This window comes from Sparus aurata, chromosome 8, assembly GCF_900880675.1.
Source record: "Sparus aurata chromosome 8, fSpaAur1.1, whole genome shotgun sequence".
In the NCBI taxonomy this organism is placed as follows: Eukaryota; Metazoa; Chordata; class Actinopteri; order Spariformes; family Sparidae; genus Sparus; species Sparus aurata.
The window spans coordinates 27,100,278-27,123,232 of record NC_044194.1 but is presented as its reverse complement, the minus strand read 5'-3'; the positions used below and the strand labels follow the sequence as shown (position 1 = coordinate 27,123,232).

The 22,955-nt window shown below is 43.1% G+C and overlaps 2 protein-coding genes across 3 annotated transcripts in view; both read left to right on the top strand.

Annotated features, from left to right (window-relative positions):
- The window catches only part of znf423 (zinc finger protein 423), a 152,354-nt gene extending 142,129 nt beyond the window's left edge, over positions 1 to 10,225 (top strand). For both annotated transcript variants that reach the window (XM_030425491.1, XM_030425492.1), the window contains one exon: positions 9,250 to 10,225. In XM_030425491.1, coding sequence (XP_030281351.1) covers positions 9,250 to 9,279 — 30 coding nt within the window. In that variant the 3' untranslated portion in view covers positions 9,280 to 10,225. The remainder of the gene's footprint in view (positions 1 to 9,249) is intronic.
- Positions 10,226 to 14,800: 4,575 nt separating this feature from the next.
- LOC115587024 (transmembrane protein 189) overlaps positions 14,801 to 22,955 on the top strand; it is a 51,805-nt gene continuing 43,650 nt past the window's right edge. Inside the window, exon 1 of the mRNA XM_030426573.1 lies at positions 14,801 to 15,322. Within this exon, the coding sequence (XP_030282433.1) occupies positions 15,163 to 15,322 (160 nt within the window). The 5' untranslated portion in view covers positions 14,801 to 15,162. The remainder of the gene's footprint in view (positions 15,323 to 22,955) is intronic.

The window sequence follows — 22,955 nt, the reverse complement described above, 5'->3', positions numbered from 1 at the left end:
AGCCTTACCTGATACAACAATTACTAAGATTTCGAGTATTTGTGGAAGTAATGCTTACACAGCATATCTATCTATAAATACAAGGAATCTCTGTCTGTGTGTGTGTGTGTATGTGTGTGTGTGTATATGTGTCTGTTAGTCAAATATCTCTTCGGATCAGGATCACACTGACCTGAGACTTTCAACATGGCTGCTGCGTGGTTCAGTGGTGTGCATCTAAGCATTTGCTTGGACTGCAATGATACCGTGAATAAATTATTTCATAAATGCTTTACAAATTCAGCCGAGCATTGTCCACCGGAGCCACCACAGTCACGTGTGCACCAGAGCCAATCACTGCAGAGCTCAAGCCCACGACATACCTTAAGAAACAAGTGGATTTATACCTGCAGCGGAGCAGGCTGGACCGGGATTTTGCAGGCGGTTCGGTCCCGTTCTGTTCTGTTCTGTGCATCTAAACTGACTGTTGTGGATTAGTGAGATTAAACGAGTCCGGACCGAATCTGTTCGGGTCTGAGGAGATCTGGAGACGCGCGGACAACAAAGTGGAATCGGAATCTGTGGATGTTCATGTGTAGCTAGCGGCTAGCTACACGGCCCACCTCCCGAGGCGAAGGACCGGACGCATCGGCATGTCCGAAACCGGACCTAGGGTAAATAATGTCCGCCATGCTTTTTCGCGAACATTGCCGTCACGTTTGCTTTGTGTCTGGTGCAGAAAGAAACGGTAAAAACGGGTTATTGTCACGAAAGTGTCCAAGCAGCAAGTTTGGTTGTTGAGGAACAGGAAGTTGTGGGAGGGACCTAGGCGGATGATTGACAGGCAACGACGGTCGGACAGCGATATTGAGAGTTGAGAGATTTGTTACATTTAGCGTGGTTGGAGTGTGTAGTTAGTGTGTTATGTTGTGTTTGGTGTAGTGTGTTTAGTGTGTAGTGGAGTCGGTTTTTCGTTTAATGAGTCAGAACAATGAGAAGATGCTGAATGTGGAGCAGGCAGTGCAGCTCTCAAGGAGCACAGGCAGACTTGAGCATTGCCTGCATTTAAATGTAAATAGTTACATATAACTTTGTAAATTTTTGAAATGTATGCACAAATTTAGCAAACAACAATTTATATTTGCATTATAAGTAAAAAAAAAAAAAAGGTTTGTTGTAAATATGTTTATTTGTGGTTTTCACAGTAAAAAAATCAAACTTATTCTACGCAGATTTTATGGTTTTTTTTGTGATTTTAGGTCCATTGTCTTAATACAGTTTGTCAAAATAAAAAAAATAACTGTACAGTCACACATGTGAGGTTGTGCTGAAAATAATGACACTAAGTAAATAGTTTTTAAGGTGAAATATAATGGCAAAATCAAAAATAGTCAAAAAAGCTCCTTAACCTCCCACTTTTTTATAGGAATACACTTTTGTTACGGGCACTGCACTAGTATATATAAAAACTGAATTTTGGAAGCAAATGTTAAAAGATTCTACAGAGCAAAAGAAACAAATCAACAACAATGTGTTTTGTAAGATTCAAAAGGTAATTCTGCCGTTGTACCTAACAGCCTTTAATCATTGCAGACTTTTTTTTACCCCTCTGACCACCTGAGGAAAAATTGCATACAAATTGTTTCTGTGGCTCTTAACACTGTTGGAATTTTTGCAGTGTTCATTGGCCCACACTATGAATGCAACGCATAGTCTCTTCATGCTGGACTTGGTTAGAAGAAAGAAAATACAATATTTATAAGAATGTGTCCACGTGTGTGTGTTTGCATTCATGCCTTTAGGAACTTACCACCTGAAAACGTTGAAAAAAGATACACAGTTGGTCTCTGTGAGGGAGGAGGCAGAGAAACAAATGAGTCCAAAGAAGACACTTGTTGCTTTGATGTAAAGCGGAGGAACAAATAGGCTGATGCAGAGAGACAAAGACAGAGTGAGATAAAGAGACGGACAGAGATAAACAGAATTGGGGACAGATACAAAGGAATTGCACTATGTGAGCCAGCACCTGGAGGGTTCCTAACAGCTTGGACCATGTTCCTGTCATTTGGTCTGTGTGTGTGTGTGCGTGTGTGACAGGTGAACAGAGGCGATGTGTCACAGAACAGGACAGACGCTGCATGGCGTAGTGTTCTATCAGCCCTGCCAAAATACACTTGCACCGATATGAGCACAGCACACACAAACACGCCACATCTCACATCAAATGCAAATCTCTTTTTTGTTTGGCTCTGTAAAATAATACTTCTATCCTACTATCCTTCTATCCTTAACCCTCAGATCGCCAAAACTGGTGGCAGGTTTGAAAGGCATGCAGATATCAACAAATTGACATCATTTATAATAGACATAAACAAAAATATCTGATTTCTGAGAGTCCTTGTATAAACCATGCACGACAAAAACTTAAATCAGGAAAATAAGTAAATTGCAGCTGAAAAAAGGGATATTTGAATAAAATCACACGATAAATTATCAAGAAAATTTGATTTTCTTTTTTTAATGATTCATGGAAGTTAAAATGTGACAGGAGCAAACAAATAGATAGAAACTGGTGGGTTACTGAGGATTATCTCCCAGTGACTTAATTGGTTTTGAGGCGTGTGATCCCTCAAAATGAACAAAATGTCAACATGCAACCCATCTTCAAAAGGTGCGTATGTATAGAACTGTAAATATGATTTTATTACAAATACATTTGCTGAATGTTTTATTATTTGTTTATGAAATGTTAGAATATACTTAAACATTTACACAATCATCATTTTCCAGAGCCCAGGTGGACGTAAATGTGCACATAAACGTAAAAGATATTGAGTTGACTATCAGACAATAGGAAGGAAACAACTTAATATTTACAAAGACGATATAAATAATCATTTGATAATCGAAAGTACCTGCTGATTAGTTTTCTAACAGCTAAGTGATGACTTAACTAGTTGTCTGAGCTTTACTTACATCAATAGGTTTTTGACAAAGTTAAATAAAAAAAAAAGTTGTTCTTTATTTCACTTAGTTTTAGAGGCCTTTTAAAATCAGAGATTAGATGACCATCTAAGAAAAATGTGTCTTATTTTGTTCTACTACATTTCTACTGAAAATTCTAATGAACTGAATGACAAAAATAAATATTCTCCTGTGTACACATACTGTACTGTGTCCTCACACTCACCCTTCCTCCCTCCCTTTGTGAATCAACACAACACACTCTGTCTCTTTCACTCATCTATCTTTATGTCCATGCTCTCTCTGATTTTCTTCCTGCATTTCTGCCAGTTTAGGGTGCATGGTAATAAAACAAAAGCGGGCTCCCTAGGGACTCATGGGGTTTGGGCGTGTGCAGTAATATGACAGTGACACGGAAAGCCAACACGCTCGGCTGAATTGTGAGCTCATGTGTGTTGGACGGATCATGTCTGTGCATTTATTTATACATCTGTAACCTTTAAACACATTTTTCATTTATGTCTGCCTGCCATTCTGTGTGTGTGGTTGTGGGCGTGTGTGTTTTCCTGCTTCCTTGCACGCATACTGGCAGGACACTGAATGTACAAGTGTGTTTTTGGATGCTTGTGTTTGTCTGTCTTGTCACCCATGTCTGCAGGCTCCAGTCCTCATCTGGCACTCAGCTTCACAGTCTACAAGGACCCTCGGCCCTGAGACTAGTGTGTTTGTGTGTGTGTGTGTGTGCGTGCATGTGTGTGTGTGTGAGAGAGAGAGAGAATTATTTTGTATTTTTTAACATGCCCAGATTTTTCTGTCCAATGCTTTGACTCAAACGAGTGTTGTACTCAGGAGTGATCGGTTGTTTGTGTCGGAGGTGAAGTCACTTCCTATTTTGTGTAACAGCTTCCAGCAGGGAGCCCTCACCTTTGCTGTGAATCTGGTGTAGATCCATGCGTGTTTGCCTTTTGCCGTTCTGTGTGATTGTGTTTGTGTGCATCCTTCATGCTGTGAGTGTATTTTGGGTTGTGTTTACTGGTCCAAACCTGGCTGTTTGGGCGAGAAGCAACAGGCGAGGGGAAGTCCCCTAGGAGAAAGAAAGGGAGGGAGTACTCCAAACAGGACATGGTCAGAGAGGTCACCCTGGGTGGGATGGCAGAGGAGAGAAGTAGGGGTCAGCTGGAAAACAAAGGGGATAAAGGACATTTTGGACAGATGATTTAAATGTCATGTATAGAGATGGGTTTACAAAAGAAGGAAGAGGGACCGAGGGGTGATGAGGAGATACAGGGACAGAGACAGACAGAGAGAAATGGAGGAGTAGGAGGGGAGCAGGGAATACGTGTCGGCGGGATGTTAAGGGCAGGGGGTGCGTTTATTTTCGATCTGCTCCCGAGGCAGCATCCTGTCCTGGACGGGTGGGGCTAAAGACAAGCCAGGGAGCAGAGGAAGAGGGCTAAGACAGCCCATCTGCTAGTCCCAGACACACATACACACACACAAACGCACACACGGACATAGACACAGACATACACACGCTCACTCTGTTGGAAGAGTGTCAACTCTGAGCTATAAATACACTGAACCCAAAGAAGACCACAAGGCGACTAAGGTGATTTTTCATTTGGTGTTAAAAACAGCAGTGGAGATGGGGCACACATACACACACAGCATTTGGACTGCCTCCAATTACCCCCACATACACACACGTTTGACACAAATTCACGTACTGACAGACGCTCGCTGATACATGTAGGTAGCACACGCACACACGGGGCATTGTTCCAAGCAGTGCTTCCTCTTCCTGTGTCTATTAGAGACTTGGCACCTAGTTCTCAAGGTGTAGTTGTTATCATCACAGATCAGTGTGTGTGTGTGTGTGTGTGTGTGTGTGTGTGTGTGTGTGTGTGTGTGTTTGTGTGTTCAACTAACTGTGAGAAAGTTTTTAATCCGACATTTTAAGTTCAGGCCAGGTGGCAAATGCATCCACACAGCTACTGTACATGTTTCTACTATATGGCTGAAACTCACCAGACGTAACACTTGCATGCATATTAAAAGTGACAGCAATGCTCGTCCACTCATCTAAAACACAGGCATCAGCACACACACACACACCACACACACACACACACACACACACACACACACACACACACACACAAACACACACACACACATACACACACACACACACACATATGTAGTGTGTAATGCAGTAGATAGCAGAGTGGAGCAGGACAGGGCAGATTAGATTTTCTCCTATCTCTATCTCTTGGTTTCCTCTGTCCTACCCCTCTCCCTTAGGCCATGAGACTGTGTATGTGTGCGTGTGTGTGTACTATTGTGTATTCTTTGCATCTTTTCTTGCCATTGTGTGATTGTCTGTGCATGCATGTGCTCTTAGCTGCGAGTGCACGTCACTGAATGCTTGCGTGTGTGTGTGTCTGGCAGTTTGTGCGTGGGTAATGCGACAGGGCCATATTTCCCCTGGGCCCAGGGCTCTGCAGGCTTTAGCCTCGCTCTCTCTAAGCAGTTTAGGAAAAACAATGACAGGCCTCTGTATTGACTGGTCTGGCCTGGCCTGGAAGATGGGCTGTTCTCACTACTGCACACACCCCCTCTGTTATGAAAAGAACAGTGGAAACATAATAAAATAAAGTCGAACAAGGGTTCATGTTCATTTTCATTCCAGCTTAAGTCATCCAGGAAGTGGGCTTTACCGAATGACAAAATCCGTACGGAGCTGAAAGAGGCTGTTCCTGTCTGACAGTAAATAACTAATAAGTGAGAATGGCATGATAAAAAGGCAGCTGCCTCATATTCAAACTAACCTGTGTCAACTATGCTGTAACACTGTGTTCATGCACAGGGTTACACAATATGATTTAAAAAAAAGAAGTTATATTGTGATTATTTTTTAAACAGATGTTACAATTGCACAATTGATTAACAAGAAGTGGGAATGTTAATTTTATATTACAATTTTCCTTTTCACTCATAAGAAGCCTTCCTGTTTCTATTTACTCTGCACATTTGCCTCGTCTGTTCCACATTGAAACACTTCCAGAAGTTTTAACAAAATATTCCTGTCTTTTACTGGAAGGCTTTTATTGTGAAACATCAGCAGAGTTTGTCTGAGAACTGACCACACTCATCTCCGGCTGAGGACTACAGTAAACACTAAACAGTCTTCTTCTCCTCCCTCTGTCATACATTTTTTTCCTGTAGAATATATCAATTAGTCTTCTGTAGAGCAGATGTCACACTGTGACACACACACACACACACACACACACACACACACACACACACACACACACTCACTCACACACGCGCAGGCCTCTGATCGATTGCACTGCTGCATAATCAATAACAAGCTTCCAACAACAACGTAAATGAAGAGAAGTAACGGGGAAGAGTGTGTTTGTGTCTCAGTGTGTCATATGATTTGTGTAGCATGGCAGGCTGTCATCCATCCCTCCATTACATCCTTCTCTCATCTCTCTCCCTCTCTCCCTCTCTCTTCTCCTTTGGGCTATTTCCAGCAGTCCGCTGCAGCGCCGCAAGCTTCTCCAGGGAGTGACCGCAGCCTCCCTCCCTCTATCCCTCCCTCCTCTTCCTCTGTCCTTCCTTCTCTATCCCTCACTCTGTCTACAAATCAATACAGCAGCAGCAGGACCCAAAGAACCTGAGGGAAAACACACACAGACACACACTCTCTCTCTTTCCCTCTTCCTCCCTACTTCCCTTTTTCACTCCTGCAGTCTGTTTTCAACTTAGCTTTTGTGCTTTTCTTCTGCTTTTCTCTCCCTTCATATTGCTAATGACCTCCTTCTTAGAGGTCATTTATGAGGTCATGTAGGAGGCAAATTCCTCTCCTCTCCTCTCCTCGCCGCTCCTCTCGTCACGTAAAGAGGAATGAGCCTGACCTCTTCTGGCGACAAGAGGAAATGCAGCCAGTTAGCTTGCCGATTGAGTGGAGAGGATAAGAGGAAGCGATGGAGTGAGAGGCAGCAGACAGAAAGAAAGAGCGAAAAATAGAGGGAGACGAGGGTTTTTCTATCATAATGGGGTCAGTGGCACCCAAAGAGATCTGCTTCCTCACCGGAGAGGCCTCCACACAAACACAGCACACGAACATACAGAAACAGACACTTACTTTTCACCGTCCCGTTTGTTATTTGCTCACCCATTTCTCTGAGAGCTTCTACTGCCCTTGTCACTGAGCGTGTGTGTGTGTGTGTGTGTGTGTGTGTGTGTGTGTGTGTGTGTGTGTGTGTGTGTGTGTGTGTGTGTGTGTGTGTGTGTGTCAGACATTAAAACCCTTTGGTTTCCCCCAGACAGGCTAGCTTGGCCTCTAAAGCCGAGTGACAGACACTCTCATACACAGTCCTACAGCATACATGCTCTCTCTCACACACAAACACACACACACTTGCACACCAAGGGGCTCAACGAAACATGCACAGCAAGATAAGGTCCATAGAACGACAAATAAGTATTTATCAACCCCAAACCACGTATAATCCTTCACATTTCTGTCCCCATCCACCCCTCCATCTCCTCTGTTCATCCCACAATCCCCTCCTCGTTTTTTTTGGTTTGTATTTTTTTCATTCTCCCATCCGCTGTTCTTTTTTGTCCTTTTTTTTCTTCTTCTTTCTGTAGTAGGGTCTATCTCTGAGAGAGTGAGAGAGAGAGAGAGAGAGAGAGAGAGAGAGAGAGAGAGAGAGAGAGTAATCTGAGAAAGCTGCTTTTAGTGAAGGGGAAGGGTTGGGGGGGCGTTGATTGGGAAGATCTCACTGGGAATTATGTGTGTGTTGTGTGTCTATAAGCGCGTATGTGTGTGTGCAAAGAAGAAGCAAGGATGATAGGAAGAGGTTTCAGAGGGAGTGTGTGTGAGAGAGAGAGAGAGAGAGAGAGAGAGAGAGAGAGAGAGAGAGAGAGGTAGGGAGTGCTTCACAGGGAGACCGCTGTACAGTCTGGGGAAAATGAGGAGAGAGGAGGAGGAAAACATCCGAGTGGAAATTTCTCTCATACACACACACACACACACACACACAAATTCCCAGAGAAATCTTTCCAATCATCTCTCCATCTTCCACACGCACGCACGCACGCACACACACACACAGACACTGTATCCCCACAGCTTTAGATGTGATGCCTGCTGAGTTCCAAACCAGCAAATCCAGATTATCATGAGTTCAGTTCCCCTTTGCAGCTGATATGGAACAGCCAGCGAGGACTGATTGTACAAGTTTGTGTGCCTGTTTGTGTGTGTGTGTGTGATCATGTATGCTGAAGAAAACATTTGTTTGCACATTTTTGTGCATTCCCCACTCTAAAAGAAGAATCCTGTGCGTGCGTGCACGCATGCATGCGTGCACAGTGTACTGTATGCTTTTCCTGTGTGCCCACCTCCGCCATTTACGCATACAAATCCGTCTCTGGATCTCACTTCCTCCTCTCTAGTTTTTACCTAGAGATCGCTGCATCCGTCTCCCTTTGTGCTCTCACTGCTGCTGTGAATTTTAATTCTGAAAAGAAGGTTGTTTTTTTTTTTTTATACATTGTGATTATGTATTGATGTGTAGTGCGCTCATGCCTTTGGAGAGATGTGAGTGTAGGCGTCTCCGAGGTATGGAGACGGTCTCTGTAAAATATTAATCACAATATCAAAAGACACAAGGGTTTCACAGATCTGAATAAACAAATCGAGGCTCTGGGTTCCCACAGCTAAGGAATAAAACAATAACAGAACAAATACTTTATGATCTGTCATTATTTGGCTCCGACCAAAACCAGGTTGTGCTTTTACTGGATGACCAGTGTGCGCCAAAATGTTTAAAAATATGTGCATGTGTCTCACAGGTCTAACGTAAGCATTTCATCTCCATGCTAAAATGCATTGTTTGCTCCAACATGTGTACATGTATGTATGATTAATGTCATAAAGAACAACACACACAAGGCCAAATATGTTTTCCTGACCCTCAAAGTGTTTAGTGTGTGCAGTACTGCACCTAGTAGTTAACGTTGTGGTTGTCTTGTCTGCTCCTCGTGTTTTGTCTTCCATCTTTCTATTCTCTTCTCTTGTTCTTCCTCTCCTTTCATCAGACTATGTATAAAGCGAGGAGGCCTTGCTGTCTGTACTGTGGGAGGCAGTTGTGTTTCTGTTCTCTTCTGTTCTTTTATTGGGTGGGGGTGCAAGTGGAAAGCACTATGCTCACGTAGCCCATTATTTCTCTCATCATGTGTTCTCACTTTTTCTCTCTATCTTTCCCTCTCCCTCTCTCCCTGCAGAACCACACACTGAGTCAGCACGCGCAGTGAGACCGAGGCCCGGCAGGATCTCTCGGCTCAGCCGGGGCCCCCGACCCGGAGCCGGCAGGGGACTCCCATCTCCACATCACAGCCAATCAAAGTGTCATTTGCTACTCACATGTAAAACTCTAACGATCGCGCCACTGGGCGCGGCTATTAGGAGCAGCGGGGGAAAGGAATATTAATGGGATATGCTATTAAATAAAGAAAGGAAAAAGTGGGTGAGAGAAACGGTAAGAGCTAGATGAAGGAAAGAGAGGAGTGAAAAAAGGTATTGTACGTGCAGTATTTTTTATTGTCCCTGCCAACGTCCCCGCCAGCTTCTCCCCCTTCCCTCCTCCTTTCCTCTCCTCCCACCCATCACTCCCCCAGGTCAGGCATTTTATTTTTTTTAACAAATAGAAAAGAAAAAAAAGCAAGAAAACACCCTTTGTTTTGGGATTTTTTAAATAGATTGTAGTAAAAAAGCTTCACTTTCTCGTCCCCTCAGTTGCTTATTGTATTTAACTTCATAGGTGCCGATTTCTTTGATTTTTCTTTTTCTGCCATATGCGCTTATTTTCTTTGTTTTCATTTTTGTACCTTTCATTTCTCGCCGTAAGTAGGTACTTGTGCTGTGTTGTGATTGTTTGTTTGCCAGTCGTAATATTCCTGAGTTTTTTTCTCCCCCCAACTCTCCTTTTTATGATTATTGTTATATATTTTTTCCTTTTTGTAATTACTATGAAAAAAAGACATCAAACTAAATAAAGTGCAGAAAAACATACAGATGTTTCTTTTTTTGGATTGGGTTTTCCAGTCTCTATGGGGCCTATAATGGTTATTGTAAAAATGAATATCATCGATTTCAGTGCGTCTGGTCAATGACTGCTTTTTAAATGTGAATTAACCAGATTGCAATAATCTAGTACAGACAAAAAAAGATAAAACAAATAAATAAATGACAAATAAAGAATTTCTGTGTGATGTGAATTTGTTCAAAAGACGTGAATCTGTGAGCTTGAGTACAATGAAGTGTCATAACATCTGCATTATTACACATCTATCATATTCAACTGCAATAATCCTCAAAACACTCTTGAGGCTGATTCAGAGCTCCAAGTGATGGTCAAAATCAAGAATGAAAATTCAAAAGTTCAGTTCATATTTTAAAGGGAAGAGCAGGATTTTAATACATCGCACACTTCATTTATAAAGTCAGTTCAGAGAGCTTCACACAATGTGTAAAAACATTTAAATATATTCTAGCTATGTGCTCAACTTGGGTGTTAAGACTCTTCTGTGGGGGGTCATAAGATGACAAATGGGAAAGAAAAAAACACTTCTGCTACAATTATTTACATATTTGCATTTCTTCAGACTTCTGGAAACATGTTCAAATTAAATAATCAGCCAAGAGAAAAAAAGAAACCTCAGTAAATTACTTGAGGCATAACACCCTCCATGTAATGACGCTTACACAGTCAACCTGACAGGAGCATTGTTAATTGTATCATTGCAGGTATGTCATCACATTGGCATTGTCCTTCTCTGAATTTTAGCTTAGCTGACAAAGAGCAATGGAGATCCTCTTTGAATCTCTCTCGTCAGTGTGGATTTCACTTGAGTGTAAAGCCTTCTGTACATCTACGATGATTAAGGAGCTGTGATACTACCTCTGCAAGTAAGACTAATGCACATACTCCATCCTGTAACATGAGGTAACTCACTCCAAGCTGTGCTGGAATCAGGAAAACTGGTGCCCAAGAGAAATCACAGATTGTCTGGTAAATTGTAATAACATGCAATGGCTCATTTTTGGGGAAACAATTACTGTTGAGGTGACACTTTACTAACCGGTTCAAGGTTAATGTGAGGAAGACGGCAAAGTTACACTGAAATACTGATTCTAACAGTTGTCTGCAATTCTTCCGTCTGCACTGCCACAAAACAGAGGACAGACTGTGTCACTGTTCTGTCAGCTCGCAGCCTGTCATTATACCCGGGGACTTATTTCACAAGGTAACTGTGGGGTTGATCACATTTTGCAACAATCATCTCAGAATGTGTCCGGCGGAGAAAAAGAGACATGGTGCCTGTTGGAACCTTTTATGTACAGTGTGTGTGTGTGTCTCCACTTTCACTCCTGATGTCCTAAAAAGTTGACAGCCAATCCTGCAAATAACTACGATTTAAATGATATCTTAATTCTATAATATATATTGATAATTGCATTTAGATACTAAAAAAAAAACCAAGATTAAATATGAAGAGAGATTCCCTTAATAATTATACATTTACAAATAACAGCAATGTGCATATACAAATATGTAAACAATTGTATGGAACATTTAATAAACCCAAATTACAAAATTCCCCTCCAAGCTTAGTAAAATAGTTCAAATAATGAAGAGGCTGTAAAGGTTTTAAAGAAGTAAAATGAGATCGGTCTGTCAAGTTTATGTGTGAGTGAAGTAAGATGGCCAGAATTCTCTTCAACACGGCCTCGGTCTGCCATCAGTTCCGCAAATTGTTACGCCCCAGCTAACAACTGGCTAATTACACATCAAACAGACACGCAAGAGCATCACAAACATCCCATATAAAATGTGCCACTTGATGAATGTAAAGATTTGGTGGATCAGACAGATGTTCAGAACTGGTGTGACCGAGCAACGACACGCGGCAGCACAGTCACAGTGTTGTAGAGGATAACAGCTGCACAGAGCTGCAGTCATCCCATAGGAGGAATTAGTAGTGGTTTGTTTGTGCTTAACATTAAACAGAGAATGGGGCGCCATTCAGTTCAGTTTGTAGAGCGGGCGTCCCATGTACAGATGCTTTGGCCTCGTTTCAGCGGCCCGGGGTTCGATTGCGCCCTGGGCCCTTTGCTTCGCGTCTCCCCTCTCTCTCTCCCCCTGTCTGCTGACATCTCTGTGACATCTCTCTCTGACCAATAAAGCCATACAAAGGCCAAAAAAAATATTTTAGAGAAACGATACACATAGAAAATGATAAAGTAAAATACATACAGAATGAGTCAAGAAAGATAAATGTGATAGTATCATGTATAATAAAAATGTTGTCTGTAATGTACGGATCTAACAGTCAATCTAACAGGGGCCCAGGAAGCTGAAGGACTCCACAATGTCAACCATGGAGACACAAAGGGTGAAGGCTGGGTTGAAATCCACTGTCTTTAAGAGCTCTGAGTAGTTCTGCCAGCACCAGGTCACCAGATGGTCAGGCCTACTTCTGTATCCCCACCAGGAAAGAGCCCAATGAGGGTGGTGTCATCCACAGACGTCAGGAGCTTGACCAGCTGATGGTGCACAGGGAGGAGAGCAGAGGGGAACCAGTGCTGAAGGTCCAACACTAGTAACCCTTTCAGTCATAGTTTCTACAATCTACAGCCACACTAGCAGCTTGTGTCGATGTTTAAAAGATGTATGTGATCTTGATATGGTGTGTCGTCTTGCTAACATTTTCTATTTGGCACAAAACACAATGAGCGTTGGACAAATGGAAAACTTTGACCTGACGTGGTGTTAAATAAGAAGTTAGTGGATCAGAATTCATTCTAACAGGAGCGCGTGGACCAAGTCTTATGGCAATCAATCCAATACACTGTCATGATATGAGACTCAAAACATAAATATCTTCATGGTTGTTGCTGGAGGAAAAGTCAGAGGATCACTGAAGTCAGAAGGATTCAACCTCTGCGGACCACGAATGCCTGTACCAGCTATTTCTTTTATACTTTTCAAGACCATATTGAAATACAGTTAAATACAGCAGAACAAACAGAGCACGTTTGTGTTCATACAGGCCTTATACTGATGAAGATACAGTCAGTTTGCACAATAAAGGGTCGGTGGTCATCTCGTAGGAAACGCACACAGCCCATTTTCAACAGTATAGTAGGAATTTGTCAGCCCATGGCTGGTGGTGGTCCCGCTCCCTTGCAGGCAGCTTATAATGTTTTTGATAGGTATTTGTCCTGCACCAATAAACAAGCTGAAATGTTTCCAAGATTAATTATTGTAAAAGTGCAGTCAATTCCGCCACCAAAGACGTTCTGTACTGATTGTGTTACTTCCTTCCATTATGACTGAATAGCTGGGCAGTCCCCTGTACAGACTGTGATCACCAACACTACTGATGCCGGTATGGCATTTCTGCCAGTCTAAGTCCAGCTAGATGTTCAGATATTTCACTGGATAAGTGAAAACTGACTTAAGTCTTTTGGAAAAATACCACTTAAGATAAAAATATAGGTAATGGTGAGTCCTGCGATACCACAAATAGGATCAAGATGGAGGTGTGTACTTAAAACAAGAACAATTAAAAACTCAAATGTCCCTGCCACTCACTGATCATTGCTTATGCATTTTGAAAGTTGAGAAAGTTTACAACCTCGGGATCTGATTATAGAACATAGAACCAACACAAAAACAAATGATAATCATCTCCATCCCAGCCACACAGCAAGATAGACACCTTTGTTGTGTAATGTGCGCTCCACTGGCTGTGCTTTTTACGACTGACCACTAGACTGACAGACTTATTTCGATGTACATTTTTGTGCCCCCATCTCTCTCTCTCTCTCTCTCTCTCTCTCTCTCTCTCTCTCTCTCTCTGTGTGTGTGTGTGTGTGTGTGTGTGTGTGTGTGTGTGTGTGTGTGTGTCTGGGGCGGTTTTTGCAGCTGCTGAGAGGCTCCCTGCCAGAAGGTTGCAGCTTGACAGTAAAACCTAAACTCTGTGGGCTCACATATAGTAGATCTTGTGTATAAATCAACTGGTTTCAAAGTTTTCTGCAGGGGACACTGCTTATGCACAACATTCTGTGTGGCTGACCCCCTCAGCACATGGCTTAAGGGTCAAATAATACAATAACATTATCCTGTTTCGTCTTCGCATTGGGAAGCAATCGACTTAAGTTATATATGCACCGCATGCACCTGTACTTAAGTGGGTGCTAACATTTACAAGTGGAGGCACTTGAAGGCATCAGTAAAGATGATTCCTCTAGCTGTCTTTAGGTGCGTTAAAGCGTTCTCTTACTGGTTAAAGGGCCTCTATGCAGTTTTGGAGAAGAAATTCAAACTCAGAATATATTTTTTACATATTTTCCTTTACTGTATAAACAAGCTGTTCTCAGAGGAAAATGAGGCCCCAGAACTTTATTCAAAGCTAGAAGTGTGGCAGGGTCCGCCAAACGTAAACAAAATAAAACAGCAACTGTGTTGTCCTTCAAGGTCAGTTTGTTTATTCAGGTTATTCAGTCGTGAAAACAAAGAGAGTTTGTTTATTCAGTTCGTTTGAGGATAAAAAAAAAATCAGCCAATGAGAATCTTTCTTTTCCCCAAAACTACATACTGCTCCTTTAAGTTACACGTTTAACTTTCCACATTATAACAGAATTTGACTTTTCAAAGACATTTCACTGTGTGACTTTGAGCACTGTGTCTCTGTGGTCGAACAGAGACTGAATTTGAGGTACCACTTCAACTTTGGATCGGAGTTGTAACATGCAGACGCTCCCTGACGCTGACGCGACGGCTGAACTGGATGCAGAAATAAAGTTAGTTTAAGTGAAGCAGCGAGAGATCAGCCGCTCAGAGATCAGCCGCGGCCTGTCAGACGAGACGTCTCGGTGTGTCGTGAACTGACGGCAGCTCCTGGTCACGAGCCGCAGCGGACGGAGCGTGTGAAGTAGGTCTGTGTGTCAGCGCAGCTCCGTGTATTTCCGGGTGGCACGAGTCTCCTCCGGTACATCCAGCTAGCATCAGTCGGCTGAGCTTCCCTCCTCCGTCCAGCCACGAACCGAACCGGCCCGTTACCGACCGAGACACATCTATAATTGATGTCTCATAGCTGAAAGCCAAAGCGGGGGGGCAGCGGGCAGGAGCTATGGCGGCGTCGCTTCTCTCCGAGACCGACATCAGGCACCGGTCCATGGCGGAGGAGGATCCGAACGGGAATGAGCACGGGGCGGCCGCACGCAGCGCGGCGCCTCGCTGGGGACCGCAGCACGCCGGGGCCCGGCAGCTGGCGCGGCTCTACTCTCCCGGTGAGGACGTGTGTGTTGTCGCTGTCTGTGTCGGTGTTGTCACTCGCTGTGTGGAGCACGGAGCTGAGCAGGAGGCTGGATGGTAACAGTGGAGGCCTGCAGCCACAGTGTGACATCAGTGGTGATGGACGCAGAGAGGATGATCATGAGGATGAGGATGATGATGATGATGATGGACACCTCTTTTCACACTGCTGCTGGCTATAGGCTCAATTAGCAGTGATATGTCATTTATGACGAATCAGTGAAACGCATGTGCAGTCCTTGTTGTGGAGACAGTGTGTGATGTGCTGTGAGTTACTGCTCTGCACTGTGTGGAGGCCTGCTGTCTGCTGCTGGGAGCAGCACAGGATGGTGTCAGTGCAGGTGTTACTTCTAGGTGGGATTAACTTTGAACCAAGTGGGCCTGAACTGTAACCCGGGCCTGTGTGAGGGTTCATCCTGAGGCCTGCACCCATTGACCTGCCTAGAAACACGACTGTACATTAGTTGCAGGTATTATAAACTTATTTTGAAATGTGTTATTTTGGCTCTGATGCAGCATCCTCTCACACAATGTCCCGCCCACAACACCCTCTTTTTGGGAACATACCACAATTAACAACCTACAAACAATACAAAAAAAATAAATAAATCAGATATCAGATAAATGTGGTGGAGAGGAAGTTTAAAGGTGAGGAAACTGTAAATACTCATGTTAAGAACCGGAAAAAAGTTTTTATTCAGTCGCTGGGTGTTTTAAATTTGGAAACAGAGTGTCATTGTCACTGAATTGTTGTTACTAAATGAATTTTGATCCCAACTATCAGTTTCCAGTCTCCTTGATTTCCAATAATCGCTTTCAGCCCTGATAAAGCCGTATTGGTGGAATCGTAATTTGTATCCATGTTTATGACTCAGGATGCTGACTATCACAACCTTTATCTTCATGTCATCTCCGTCTTTCTCACCCAGTTTCCTGTCGTCTCTATCTAATTAATGCTCAAAATGTGCATTCAAAGGATGCTTTTATCTGTAATCGAGCACTTTTACTTTTCTTTGTGTCTGTTTTGTCCAAATGTGTCTAGATCTACTAGCTCAACATTTATCGTGATTAAAGGATAAATTCCCCCCCAAATCCAGCCGTCATCTACTACAGCCCCATGGTGATGCAGAGTCAGGTGAACTTTTGTGCTCCACAAAACATTTTCTGGAGCTTCACAGCGAAACAGTGTCGCAGCGTTCTCCTAAACACCCAAAGCAGATGGAGCCTTTATTTAACAGCAGCAGAAAATATTTACCTAAAGGTGCAATATGTAAAACAAATAGGGGACTGCATATCACCAGAGTAACTGTTGCTAACAGTAGCTGCAGCAGCTAGTTTAGCACAGTTAGCCGTGCAGCTAGCAGTTCGGACCTGGAGATATGGGACGAGTGGAGTGTTCCTGTTTACTCTGCTATCAATCAATCAATCAATCAAATTTTATTTGTATAGCCCTTTATAATAGCTAGACTGTACCCAAAGTGCTTTACATCAAAGCAATACAATAATACATAAAAACAATACATAAAAACACAAGAAGGTGCTACAGTGCTGCAAGAAAACACAAGAAAGTGCTACTAGTGCTGCAGGGTGTTAAAGGCCCTCTAAAAGTGCATAAAGTAAAAAAACAGGCAAAATAAGTACACCTAAGAGCAGGACTACCCTAGTCAGAGTTAAATGCCAATCTAAAAAAGTGTGTCTTCAGCTTCGATTTAAAAAGGCTGAGGTCAGTAGTGGTGCGAAATTCAGGGGGCAGTCTGTTCCACACCCCTATCACAAGGGCTTTGGGCCGGGAGGGGCCGGGGCTAGCTAGTTAGCATGCTAACTTCAGCAGATATCTCTGCAACACAATGCATAAATATCATAATGGCAAAACTGGTATTTATTCACACTCTGTTGGTAATTTGAGTCAATATTTGAAAGTTTTCAATCAAAGTTCTTACATATTGCCCCCTTAAAAGTAGTTGCTGCACAGTAGACGTGCATGTTACAAAATATATTTGTATTAGTGAGGTATGTGGGTGAAAGCAGGTTTCGATCCTGGACTTCAGTTTTACTGGTAGGGTGAACGTTTAGTTTTAAGGGCTTGGAGACAAAATATTTTTGACAGGAGGCCTGTGTTAAATTTTAGGTCTGCAGGGGCTTGTTAAGTGTGAGCAATTTTTCTAGGCATGGACATTTTGACGTAACATGCTATTGAGTTGCATTGTGGGAAATGTAGGATCATAAGAGTTTTTTGGAGCGTGACCCCTGCTAGGGACAAAAAGTCAGGATATCTCAGCCTTCGGCACGTCGATTCTGATGAATCTTTTTTGACTATGTTTCTGGCAAGTCTCCTGACCTTACGGAAGTAAGTGCAGAAGTGCTGAAGTGAAGCATGAATTCCTGCAATTTGAAAACAGATTGGGCCTTAAATGTCAGCACCCGTCATTTGTCCATATGTTTCAAATATCCCGAGCATTTACAGTCAGATAGCTCAGGTACAGGCCTTCACTCCCACAGGATTAACGAGAAACTTTCTCAGATGCAGGTGAAGTTGTTGCCTTCAGCTCGGACAGATGTTTAGTCCGCGGACAAAATCAATGCCTGTGACACAGTCTACAGCAGTAATGCTCAAATCCAGTCCTCGGGGTCCAGAGTGCTGCTCCTTTTTCTTTTTTCCCTCCTAGTTTAAATTCACCTGGCGTCTCAGTCCAAATAAGTCTCTGATTAGGCGTCTAGAATGAAAACTGCCTGGTAGAATAAAAAATAAGCAGCAGTCTGGACCCAGGAGGCGAAATTTTGTGGCCACTGGTGCGCAGGCTACAAATGCTTAAATAAAACGACAGTGGCTGTTATTGTCTGCAGGACTGCCTGCACGCCTCCATCACAACAAAGTGTTGCGTCTGTGTCACGACCCCGAGGCCTCTTGTAATTGTGTGCACTGTGATTTTAGGGAAAAAACTCTCTGGAAGCTACGCTTGTTTAACATCAGCCACACCACTCCCCGCTCTGTGTGTGTGTGTTTGCTATCTTTTTGTCCAAATTTACTCTAGGCTTTTCTCAGTCACCGGGCTCCTTTACCTGCTCCGTAATCAAACGTGGGCCCAGATTGGTGAGGGGGAGAGGAAAACGTAACCGACTGGGTTGAATTGAGCAGTTTTTTTTTTTCTTTTCTCACAGTGTACATTGATTTCAGCGCAGTGATGGAAGGCACGCTGCGCCTCAGACCTTAGCGAAGAAAACCTGTCTTACCAGTTGTGCATCAAGCTGGACTGTGCCATGCTTTGCCCGACCATCTGCCCCGCTTCTCACTTCACTGAGCATTTTAATTGCCTCTGGTCGGACCACGTTAGACACTTGTTAACACTCCCTAAAATAGGACTGATGATCAGGGAAGAGAAAACGTTTGCGCCACTACAGCCGCATTATCGTAGAGTTCGTACGCGGGCACGACGTGTGTCACTAGGTTGGCCCTTGATCCAAAGTCCTCACAGCACTGTGAGTGTGTTCATGCTCGCGAAGCACTGACCCCAGCACTGGCTGCCTCGACTCACTGAGCTGGAAAGGAACTCCTGACCCGACTGGTGACTTCAGACTTTTAAAAAAACTTTATTCCCGTTTAGCCTCGGCCTGCGTGCAAGCCGCCACGCAACAAACCGTTCGCTTCGGCGGAAGCTGGTGAGACCTGTCGTCTCTGTTTTTAGGACGCTGTGATTAAAGGAGTCACCTTCGCCATTAACGGAATTGGTTTATTCAGTGCCATCACATTAGAGAGAGATAAGCATCTCCACTCTGGCATTTGGTCTGTTCTACTGCCAAGCAACGCAAACATTACATATTCATGCGGGCGGAGACGAGGCAGGTCTGCATACGCACACATCCACGCGATTGATTCATTAGTTTAATTAAAGTTGGATACGGGCTGGTGACGGGGAGCGAGAGACATGTTGGACCAGGAACAACAGGTTCCTGTTTGTTTTGTTGAGCGCTTTCTTTTATTCATGGATCACAGCAGCGATAACAGCAGCAACCAATCAGCAATATTAATAATTGTATCAGAGATGTAAACATTTTAAACGACTGGCTCGTTGATTTGGAAGCAGTTTACAACGTTGGGAATTCGTAACGCATCTACCTAAGCCAAATGCGACAAGAAATTGAAAACAATGAACAATGGATGAAAGCAACACTGATTGATTCGTTGGCCGCTGTGGCAGCAGGACAACCGTCTTTATAGCACTGATGTGGTGATTCACAAATTCAGCAGACACTGGGAATTATTGGCACTTCTGACCGATATAGGATTGTAACTCTCTGTTGAGCTCCATTTTGGGTCCGTCAGCTCAAATGGAGCGCCGAGTGAATGCAGACACATATGATATTTTTTGGGACGGATTGAGTATTGTTCTATAATACCATCAAAGCGAGGGATGTCAACGGGTAACGCCACCCAACAGCTGGGAATATTCATACAGGCACACCTGAGGTTAGAGTGAGGCACGCTAATGATGCTCAGCGCGAGAACATTTCCACCAGAAAGACAACAAAGTCTGTTATAAGTTGAAATGTGTCATGCTGCTCTTTAGTTTGGCGGTAGTATTATCACTATGCTGTAACACATTAAGAACAGACACCTGCTGCTGTGAAGGAGTACGGCTCACAGCCGGAGATCACATTGAGGCGCTGGTGCACAACATACAGGGTTTAGAGATATTATACGTTTGTTTGTGCATTCAAATGTCTAAAAAGACTAGACCTTCGTTGTATATTGTCGGGTTGTGTTCTTACTTCAGCACAAATACTTCCAACATTGTTCAAGCCCAGAGAAGTCCTTATTTTATTCGAGGTAATGAGGCGTTTCATTCGGTCGCCTGTTGCTATAACTTCTGGGAAAGAGTGAGAGACAGAGGGGGGCAAGTCGGCAAACATTGCTGAGCAGAATGTGACATCAACTTCAGGTGAATACAACTTCTAAACATTACTAAATCTTCTTGGTTGGGTCAAGGCGCTTACTTTATTTGGTTAGGTTGAGGCATTCTGTGTGTTTAAACTGAATGAATAGAAAAGAATCCCTTTCGAACGTCGACATAATGAATGACACTTTTGAAGTTTTTACCTACGCTACAAAAAACATCCATCTCAGCTGCTTAATTCTTCAATATGTTCCAGGTCAGTGGTGAGCTTTGTATGTTTGCCATTCAGTGCCCGGCTTGGAGGACTATTAGGACTTGTTTTGCTGTGAACAGCTGCCTGCTGGATAAAAGGCTGATGAGAGTGGTGAAGGTGGAGCATTGGACATTCAGTGCTACACATTTATATGCAAATAATCACTTTTTAATACAAATTATGATTTATTATTATTATGATAATTATTATAATTATTTTTTAAATTTTAAATGTTTTTATTTTTTGTTCAGGATGAGGATGAAGAGTAGGGAGGCCTTGCTGGACCACACTCATGGTGAACGAGCTGTATGAGAGGGATGCTGAAGACAGCCCGGGTCATGTTTGCCCTGCCAGCCTGTTGTTGTCGAGTGTAGTGCTGATTGATGGTTAAGAGGATCACACATGCATTTGGGGTCCCGACACTTTATCCTCTCTCACTTAGCAGGCCACAGAGCTTAGTTAGCGGAGCCGACTCCGGGTAAAAATAACCCAGACGAGGCTGCGAGGAGCGTTTCTGACGCAACGCTCACTCACTGGCTGCTTGACTCCAAACAGCTGTTTGGAGTTTGTACACAGTCGTCGAACCTGGAAAGAGATGTGTGGAACTGTGAAAACAGCAAGCGCAACGCTTCTTCACAGAAACGTCCTGGTAGTAAACCCCTGCTTCGCGTAGCGTACTTACAATTTAATGAGTATTTTTTTTATGTGATTTCAAAGTGCATTCCCTTTCCTTCGCCCAAATTGCATGTTTGATACGTTCAAATTCAAACACGTTGACTCAGGTTAGCTTGGAGACCTTGTTTACCAGTCGGGCCACGGACTGAAGAAAATGACAGCTTGAGTTTAAACTAGCAGGAGCAGTTAGCCCGGCCAGTGTCGGTGTGTTGCTTCTGGATGGATTAGATGCTGACAAAGTAACACAGCACATTGAAAATGAACAGCAGTAACTTAAAGATTGGGCCTGTGTGTTGAACTGTATGTCATTAAACATTACAGCTAGACTACAGCAGAGCGTAACCTGGGAGTGACGGTTTGTGATTCGGTCTCTAAAACGTCTGCCAGATCCCCAACAGTAACAGTTTCCTAATTATTCTAATAATGTGCAGACTTCCCTGTGAAAAGATGTAGTGGAATTAATTCTTAGCAAAGAAAATGATAAGTGTGAGCACGGGGACACAGGCGTGAGCAGCGCGCGTGTCGCAGAACCTCTTGCTGTTCATTTCCGGGCCCCGAGTCAGCAGGTTACAGAAGCTGCACAGCTGTGTGTGAGCAGCGCGGCTAACGCGTGTCTCACACACAGCGCGTTTCGTCTAGAGGTTCAGCATGCTTTTTTTTTTTTTTTTCTACACGTCGCTTGTCAAAAATAGACAGAAATGATCGGTTGGTTGTTGCAGCATTTCAGTGTCTGTGAGTATGTCACAGACATGAACAATTTTAACATCATGTGACGGGCAGGGTTTTTCCGTTGACCTCTCTACCACTCTCTTTAAATAAAATCATGCCATCGGTTTTATTGGTCATTATTAAAGACAAAGGTCCATCTAGAAAGAGCCTGACTCTAACCCCAGAAACAGTGGACACCCTCGTCGTCACCCACAGGCAGAGGTAGGCAGTGGGTCCCCGGCATAAGACCAGCTTTTATTCAAATGTTGAGGGTGTAACAATTGTTAGGTGAGCCATCATCTCCTGTAACATCTGTTTCACATTTGGGCTTTCATGAAGTGAATTGTGATCTCAGTATCGACAAATTCCAATAAAAAGAAACATTGGTAATAAAACCCAGCTGACGCTTATAAGAAAAAAAAAGGGGGTATGCTGTTTGTTCTGACACCAGTATCAGAAATGTCCCAGCCGACCCTCAGCAGCGTCCCGTACACATTGTGTGAAGCTTAGAAATGTTGCTTTTACTGCACAAGTAGCCCATATACATAAATGGTGATATATGATTGATGATATTTGTGTTCTTCTCTTTATGTAAACACGCGGATGACGTATGATGATTGATTGATTTAGGGTCAGGTCTCTGTCAGTCTGTGCCACGCACACAGCTCAGTAGGATTCATTCAAATCACAATGCAGCCATCCACAGTCACTGCACTCAGAAATATGTTTAACGAATTTAATTTCGATTTAAAGAAATTGGATTTTTAATTATTTTATTTTAATGAAGGAAATTTTGCAATACTGTAACATGGCACATTTCTAAAAAGACAAACTAATTCTAGCTATTTGTTTGTAGCTACCGTATCAACAATTGTAAGGTTATTATTTTTTTTAAAGTGAAAAGAATAAAATGTTAACGTTTAATAATTAATCTTTATTCAGTGTTCCAGTCATTTGAAACAGTGTCCACAGAGAAACCACTGACCGTGTGTTGGTGGTACTGCACCGGTGAATCGTCAATAAGAGCTTATTTTCAGTGCGTCTTTGCTTTGTTCTGTGTATGAAGGACGGTGGCAGCTG